General features: G+C 52.6%; 1 protein-coding gene across 1 annotated transcript in view; it reads left to right on the top strand.

Annotated features, from left to right (window-relative positions):
• Positions 1 to 380: 380 nt before the first annotated feature.
• LOC122420497 overlaps positions 381 to 8,048 on the top strand; it is a 67,796-nt gene continuing 60,128 nt past the window's right edge. Inside the window, exons 1-4 of the mRNA XM_043435627.1 lie at positions 381 to 826; positions 2,166 to 2,250; positions 6,998 to 7,124; positions 7,840 to 7,935. Of these exons, the coding sequence (XP_043291562.1) occupies positions 2,218 to 2,250; positions 6,998 to 7,124; positions 7,840 to 7,935 (256 nt within the window). The 5' untranslated portion in view covers positions 381 to 826; positions 2,166 to 2,217. The remainder of the gene's footprint in view (positions 827 to 2,165; positions 2,251 to 6,997; positions 7,125 to 7,839; positions 7,936 to 8,048) is intronic.

Raw genomic sequence — 8,048 nt, 5'->3', positions numbered from 1 at the left:
GTTGCCATTTCCTGCTCCAAGGGATCTTCCTGACACAGGGATGGAACCTGCGTCTCTTACACCTTCTGCATTGTCAAGCACGTTCTTTACCACTAGCGCCACCTGGGTGAATACTATGATGCTACTGAAACGCAGTTCTGACAGTTACGAAGCAGTGTGTAAAGCAGTTTTCAAATATCCATGTTTCTTATAACCGTGTACTAAATACTGGCACCTACTGAGCGCCGGGCTACAATCAAAGGCTCCTCACCGCGGCGGCGGCACGGAATATTTATGATGGGGACACAGAGGTGTCAGGACTCGAATTCGTGTATCAGAAGAACCCGACGGGCGGGAATAGAGAGACCCAGGGAAGCCGCGAGTGGCCCTCTGAGCGACGCAGTTCGGCGCCCTCCGCGCAGGCGCACTCCCAGACCAACGCGGTCGCAGCCACACGCTCCAGTCCCAGGAGTGAGGCGTCAGAGGGGCTCGAACTTCTCAGCCTCAGCCCCAGGCGGGGTGGGACGAGCTGACGACCGGAGGTGGGCGCACCGCTCTCTGGGAGTTGTAGTTCGGCGCCCGCCCAGCTAGGCGCAATTTCGGCCAGCAGCGGGCGTGGCCTTCCTCCTGGCATTCCTCCAAGGAGTGCGGAACGAGAGGGTCCCAGGGTGGAAAACAAGGCGGCGCCAGGATTCAGAGCCCCTCAACCTCAGCCACCCAGGAGGGGGCGTGGCAAGCGGGAAGACGATCGGTGGCGCGCGCCACCCTCTGGGAGGTGTAGTTCAGCGTCGGTACGCAGGCGCAGTGCGCTCCGTGGCGGCCTCAGTCTTTGTCCTACAGTCCAGCGGTAAGTGAGGTTTGGGTTGGCCGGGGTAGGGGAGGCCGGGCGGAGCGCGGGTCCAGGGTCTTCCCTGGGACTCCGGCCAGGGTGTGTCCATAGCCGCGCGCGCCTGTGTCACATCCCTTTTACTGCTTCGGCCTAGTTTGGGTCGCTGTGGGCGGTGTGGGCGGGGCCGAGTGGGCGGGGCCCAATCGGGAGGGGTGTCTCAGTGCCTGAGGGGAGGAGTTGGGGCGGGGGTTGGGTCACGGCTTTGAGGGAAGAAGGGATTGAGGTCTTTGGCTTCAGGAGCATAGTCGTAGAGATTAGCTGGCCTGACTCCTCAGAGCCTGGAGCCAGCCTAACCTGCATCCCTCCCTGGACTGGGCGAGACCTCCGAGGTTTGGAGGTGGGGAAGGAGGTCCCACCACCGTGTCAGCTGTGGAACCTCACTTTCTTGAGGGGCGTCTGTCCGTAAAGAATAAAGGTAAAGGAGACCCAAAGCAACGGATTTTGATCTTATCCACTTGGGACCCAGGAAACAGACAAATTAAAATCTTATTGAGCATCAGCTGCATGCCAGGCACCATCCAGGTACCTTCATTACTTCAACAAGCAAGTGTTTACATGTTCTGGGTGCCAGGCCCTGTCCTATATCCCCAACATTGTCTCCACCCTGAATGCCACAGGAGAGTCAGGGAGAGGATGATAAGCCCATAAAACATCACTGAATATTATAACTCCCATCCAGGGAACTATAATGAAGACAACTGGTCAGAGTGGCTGGGGCAGAATCAGGTGCCAATAGGCAGGGTCATTATTTATTTAGCCGCAATGCATGGCTCATGGAATCTCAGTTCCCCAACCAGGGATTAAACTCCAGGCCACAGCAGTGAAAGTCCAGAATCCTAACCACTAGCCCACCAGGGAACGTCTCCTTTTCACATTTTAATTCTCATAAGCTCCGTCCTGGGTCACCATCCTCATTTTATAAGAGAAAAACCTTTTGTAGAAACAGGCACACCAAAGAGTGCCAGAGACCCCAGTACTGCCTGGTTTTCTGCCTTCTGCACAGTAACAGAGTCATCACCCTGGGAATCATCTGTGCGACCTGGGCTGCACCCTTTGCCCCTCTGGCCATCCGTTTCCCTGTCTGGAATGAGTAAGGGAAAGGGAGGTCATCTTTCAACAGTGCCTGGAATAGCATCGGGTGCACAGCAGGAGTTCAAGAAATGCCACGCTGAAGCGGCAATCCTATTGCATCCCACCTGGGCACGGAGTTCCTACTACATGCACACAGGCCTTCCAGGGCCTGGAGTCACTCGTCACTTGTCACTTGCCCAGTCTCTTGTATCCCCTTTCCCCCCAGAACTGCCTACAGAGGAGCTGACTATTCCTGCAAGAGGCCCGAGGAGGAGGGAATGACTGCTGGGCTCCTCACCGCCGGGGACCCGGTGAGTACAGTGCCCCCTCCCACCCGGCCTTCAGGTGCCACCCGTGGTCCCCACCAGGCTCGTTCTGCCCTCGGGGCCTCTGCCGTCACTCTGTCCCTGGCCCGGTCTGTGCTTTCGTCAGCTCCGTGTCCCTCCACATCTCACCTTGACACTCTGAGAAGATCAGCTGGGTCCCACCCCCCAACCCCTCCCCTGTGCCACCCTGGCAGACATCGCTTATCCATCCCACTGACCTGGAACTTTCTCGACACAGGGCTCAGGGTCCATTCTCCCAGCTGACACTCCCTCCAGTCACTTGGCCAACATGTACTGAGCACTGCCCGCCAGCAGGCACTGTTACAGGTACTGCAGGTGTGGAAACAGACAGGAAATCTCCGCCCCACGGCTCACAGAGCACGTGAGGAATGTAAATGTGCCATGTGTTGGGCAGGGAAATGAGGCCCCAAAGAGGGTGGGCTTGGGGCCCAGGAGGCCTCCCTGAGGCCGTGACCCCCAGGCAGAGATCTGCAGGAAGGGGGAGGGTGGGCTCGAGCCCACAGGCAGAATGCTGCAGGCGGAGGGGATAGCAGGAGCAGAGGCCTGGGGGTGGGACCGCACCGGGCGCTTAGACCAGGCACATGTGTGGCAGGAAGACGGAGAGCCAGGTCTCCTAGGCCAGCTGCAGGGGCCTGAGGCCTTGGGAAGCAGTTCTGGTCATTTTTACCATGTGCAAAGGACTGGCACACAGTAGGCACACGGAGAACGGGTGAAGACTGAGTATTCTGAACCCTGGTCAGTGCTGGACACGTTTCACCGGGTTCAACATCCACATCAGTCCCACGAGGTTGGATGAGGAGGGACCAAGGTGCAGGGGCAAGTGACACAGCTGGGAGTGGTCAAGCTGGGCCTGAACTCCGACCCCTGAGGCCCTAGAGCCCCGAGTATGTCCTGCTCCTTCATGCCTCTTCCTCCAGGTCCCTCTGCTGCTGCTGCAGCAGCATCCCTCCCACTTTCCCCAGAGCACTGAGCCTTTCTGGGGTTTGCATTTTTGCTCCCTCCCCAACTCAGCAGCTAGCACACAGCAGCAGGAGGCAGTGTGTGTGTGTGTGTCTTGTCTCCACGGCCTCTGCAGTGTCCAGACCTGTGCTCAGTAGGACTCTTCAGATAACTGAGCAAGATCTAATGAGTCTGGAAAGTATAGAGCAAGCAGGGAGAGTTGGTGAAAGAAAAGAAAACCACCCCGCCCTTCCCTCAGCATAGTTTGAAGCAGGGTCTGCAGGTAAAGCAACCACTATGTGCCGAGTCCTGAGCACACTTCCTGTGACTTCCCTCATTCCTCCCAGTAGCCTTCTCAGGGAGCTTCCAGCAACTTGCAGATGAGGCCGGAGGGGCAGAGTGCAGTGCAAAGACACCTGGGTCTGGGGTTGGAATCTCCACCATGTGGATCCGCCACCAGTCTTCACATCACCACCCCGCCCTTGCCCCCCCACTGGCTGTTCTGGTGGGAGAATCTCTAGCAGAGGTGGATTCTGCCTGGGAGACCAGGGTCCAAGAAGTGGGTGGCCTTGTGTCCCTGACCACCCCCTCCACATGGCCAAGTTCTTAACTCTGCCCTCCACTCTGGCCATCCATAATACTTGCTTCAGTGATATGAAAATCTCTTTGTGGAGGATGTGAGTGCCCAAACCTCATGTGCCTTGGAAAAAAAAGCATAAATTCCCCACCTGATCATGGAAGAAACTGGCCTTATTCTCTCTTTGTGAGTCTGTTTTTGTTTGTTCACTTGTTTATTTTTTAGATTCCATATATAAGAGAGAATGTTCAGTATTTATCTTTCTCTGACTTATTTCACTAAACATAATACCGTTCAGGTCCATCCATGTTGTGGCAAATGGCAAAATTTCATTTTTTATGGTTGAGTAGCATTCCAGTGAGTGTCTGTAGGTGTGCATGTGTGTACCAAGTCTTTACTGGTTCATCTGTTGATGGACACTTAGGTTACTTGCACATCTTGGCAATTGTAAATAGTGCTGCTGTGAACACTGGGGTGCATGTGTCTTTTAGAGTTACTGTTTTGTTTTTTTTTTTCTTCAGATATATACCCAGGAGCAGGATTCCTGGATAATATGGTACTTCTATTATCCCAGTATTTAAAATTGAAGACTAGGAAACAGTCCTTGGGGGGCCTGCCCCTGGACATCCCCACCATTTCATTTTTCTAGCCACTCTCCATTGCTCTTTCTCTCCACAGTTCCTCTTTGTATTCAGGCAGTTTATGCACTGAGTAGATTTTGTGAGTGTGCAGCCTGGTGCCTGCACATATGGACACCAGTGGATGGTCCAGCTGAGGCGTGGGGTTCCCAGCCCCTGGGGCTCCCTCAGTCGATTCTGCTGTGACATCTCAGGGGTCCATCTCAGTTTGTCCAAGGAGGAACCAGATAGGAGGGTGTGAGTTCCCTGCGTACCCCCAAGGCCCAGAACTCCCGTTCTGACCCCTGGAGCCTGTTTTTTCTCTCACTTGTCTTTCAGGGAATTGGCTTAGCCCCATGGCCAACAGGCAATCGATGGACCCAGACTTCCTAAGTTCAAGTCCTGGCTCAGCCCTTTGTCCGGGTGGTTTTGGGCGACTCCGTTGTCGTCCTCCCTGGGTGAACAGTGGCTGAATGTGATTACCCATGGCTGGGGTTATTAAGTGAGCAATCCATGTGCATCTCTCAATACCATCTACATGTTTGCTTTGACATTTTCTTTTTTTTAAGGTTCAGAAACTCAAAGTTCTTAATGTGTCAAAACTCTGATATCTTCCATAGTTGGCTGACTTTTTTTAAGACCAACAGTCCCATAATGATATTCTCATTGTGAAAGTGTCAAGCAGACTTAGAAAGTCCCCCTTGCTCCTCAGTCCCTCCTAGGCTTCCTTTTAAAGCTGCCGCTGTTGTCACTCTGCACCTCATTTTCCGGTGCTAATATACACGTTTTCAGACAAATAGGAATTAGAACTCTGTTTTGTTTCACATAAATAGCACTGTGCTGGTGATGTCCCACCCGCTGGGATTTTTCCATCTGGAAGGTTATTCCCCAGCTGTGTGTATCAGTGCCCCCCATCTTGTGCTTGGCTGCAGGTTTTCCAGAAACTAACTTTGGCTGCTCGCATATGACAGGCGTCTAGGCTATTACCAGTTGTCTGTCATGTATAGACAGTGCAGCAAGGGAGTGCGGTTCTTGGGGGGATGGGGAGGTGGAATTGCCAACATAACTACTATATGTATTTTTAAAAACCTGCCAGTTGCGCAAGTAATCCATGCCTGGGTACTCAGCCTCCCTCTTCTCAGAAGGGCCAGGCTCTCTGTCCTGTTGTTTGCCTTTTACTTACTGACTTGTCAGTTCTTCGCATGTGCTGGCCAGTAATCCTTTTCCTTCCATTTATGTTGCAAATATTCATTCTGCTGTTATGGTCCTTGTGGCTTGTAAAGACTTTGTCATCTAGAAATCATGAATTTTGATTGCTGAATGTATCATTTTCCTGTTGATTCTGTAACAAATCCCAACAAACTTAGTGGCTTAGAACCACACAAATTATTGTTTTATACTTCTGGAGACCAGAAGTCTGAAATGCGTCTTTTTAGGTTGAAATCAAGGCGTCTGCAGGGCTGTGTTGCTTCTGGTAGCTCTAGGAGAGAATCCACTGCCTTCCCTTTTCCAGCTTCTAGATGCCTCATAGCCCTTGGCTCCTGGCCCCCTTCCATCTTCTAAGACAGATTCCGCCATTTGAGTCTTCCTCACATATCATTACTGTGAGGCTGACTCTTCTACCTCTTCCTCATTGAAAGACCCTTGTGATTACATTGGGCTCACGAGGACATTCCAGGATAACCTCCTTATTTTAAGGTCAGCAGACTAACAACCTTAATTCCATCTGCCATCCTAATTCCTCCTTGCTATGTAATCCTGGGATGGTAGAGACACAGTTCTTCCTACCAAACTCATTTTTCTTCTTTCTGACTTTTAATGTTTTATTTGTGAAGACTTTCTGTGCCACCCATTTATTAAATTAATGGTCTATACTTTTCCAACTTTTTCCTTTTTTATATTCATCTCTTTAAGATTTCTCAAATTTATTTACGGTGTGAGGTAGAGAGCTACTGTTTTTCCCCCAAAGGGCCAGTTGCCCCAGTGTGCCCCATGGCTTTGAAATGCTCCCACTACCACACTGACGTTCCACTAATGCATGGATCTTCATGTACTTCAATTTAATTTACACGGTAAACAGATTCTTAATAAAATCTCCCAGATTCAACCCTTGGACTTGCTGCTTACCAGCTTTATACCTTTGGGCAAGATACTTACGTTCTCCCAGTCTCTGGAAAATGGGCTTGTGGCAGCATGGACCCTCTTATCTCTTAAAGAGGGCTTTGTTTTATTATGTATACATCACAGACCCCTCAGATATGATTTTGGCCAAAGGGTGAGGCAGAGAAACAGCCTGACAGTTTTCTAGGTGCTCCTTCCCTGCCTTCTCCCTGAGGGACACCCATGCAAGCATACTTCCTGTGACCCCAGCATGTCAGGACCACCATCCTCTTCACTGTTACTCCTCATTTTTTCATCTCAAGAGTCTCTCCTCCAGCAGGGCTCCTGGCCCCCCAAGGGAAACCTGACCCAAATCCCCTGACCCTCTCACCTACGTGGCTGAGGCCCCCATTCACCAGCTGCTTCCTCCTGACGGCCACACTGGGGACTCTGAGGATGTGTGTGTGTGATGTTTCAGGAGCAAGTGACTTTTGAGGACGTGGTCGTGGACTTCACCCAGGAGGAGTGGGGGCATCTGGAGCCGGCCCAGAGGACCCTGTACCGAGATGTGATGCTGGAGACCTTTGGGCTCCTGGTCTCTGTGGGTGAGGCCACCCCCATGCCCTGATGATCTGCCCCCAGCACAGGTTCTCATTTTCCTGGGATAAAAGTGGGAGTACATCTAGGCCTTAAATGGGGATACCTGGGCTGTGACTTGGGCTTCAGGGACCCAATTGTTTTAGTGTAGGTAACATCAGTTATGGTGTTTTGGTTGCAAATTACAGATCCGTGTGAACAATGCCAGAAGCAGAAAGTCCTGGGGTAAAAGGGACATATCGGTCCCGTGACCACAGAACTCCAGGGCAGACCTGGATCTGCCTTTGGTGCTGGTGGGAACCCCCTCCTCCTCCCATACCTCTTTCTTCCTCCATTCACAGATGGACCCCTCTGAAGGTGATGAGAAAGCTAACAGTGTGCCTCTCCCGGGCTTGAGACCAACAGGAGAGGCAGAGTCCGTGTTCCGGGCACCCATAGAAGGTCCTAGGTTGTCTTGGTTTGGCAGCCAGGTCCCCTCCACACTGGTCATTGTTGCCATGAGGCAAAGGAAAAAACAGAGCTCTGATAGGCACCCTGGGGCCAGGGATGGGGTCAGGGACTGAGTAGGGGGAAGGGGCCTCTAAGGAAGGGCAGAAGCTGTTACAACAACCATGTCCTCCCAGAACCCCAGACACGTGGTCCTGGAAGACTGAAGGTGTGGGCAGAGGGTTAGGGAGGCTCCTAGGACACAGCTGTTCACTCCATGGGTCTCGCCCTGAGCAGGACACTGGCTCCCAAAGCCGGATGTCATCTCCCTGCTGGAGCAGGAGGCAGAGCTGTGGGCAGCGGACGAGGGAGGCCCCCAAGGTGTGTGCCCAGGTGAGATGAAAGCCCTGCAGTCTGGGGGGAGCCTGTTCACCCCCCAGCTTCTCTCTCCATACCCACCCCTGGTTCTTCAGAGCAAACTGACTACTCAGTCTCTCAGGGAACAT

This window comes from Cervus canadensis, chromosome 18 (assembly GCF_019320065.1).
Source record: "Cervus canadensis isolate Bull #8, Minnesota chromosome 18, ASM1932006v1, whole genome shotgun sequence".
NCBI classification, from domain to species: Eukaryota; Metazoa; Chordata; class Mammalia; order Artiodactyla; family Cervidae; genus Cervus; species Cervus canadensis.
The sequence above is the reverse complement of the archived record's forward strand: the minus strand, read 5'-3'. Positions and strand labels throughout refer to the sequence as shown.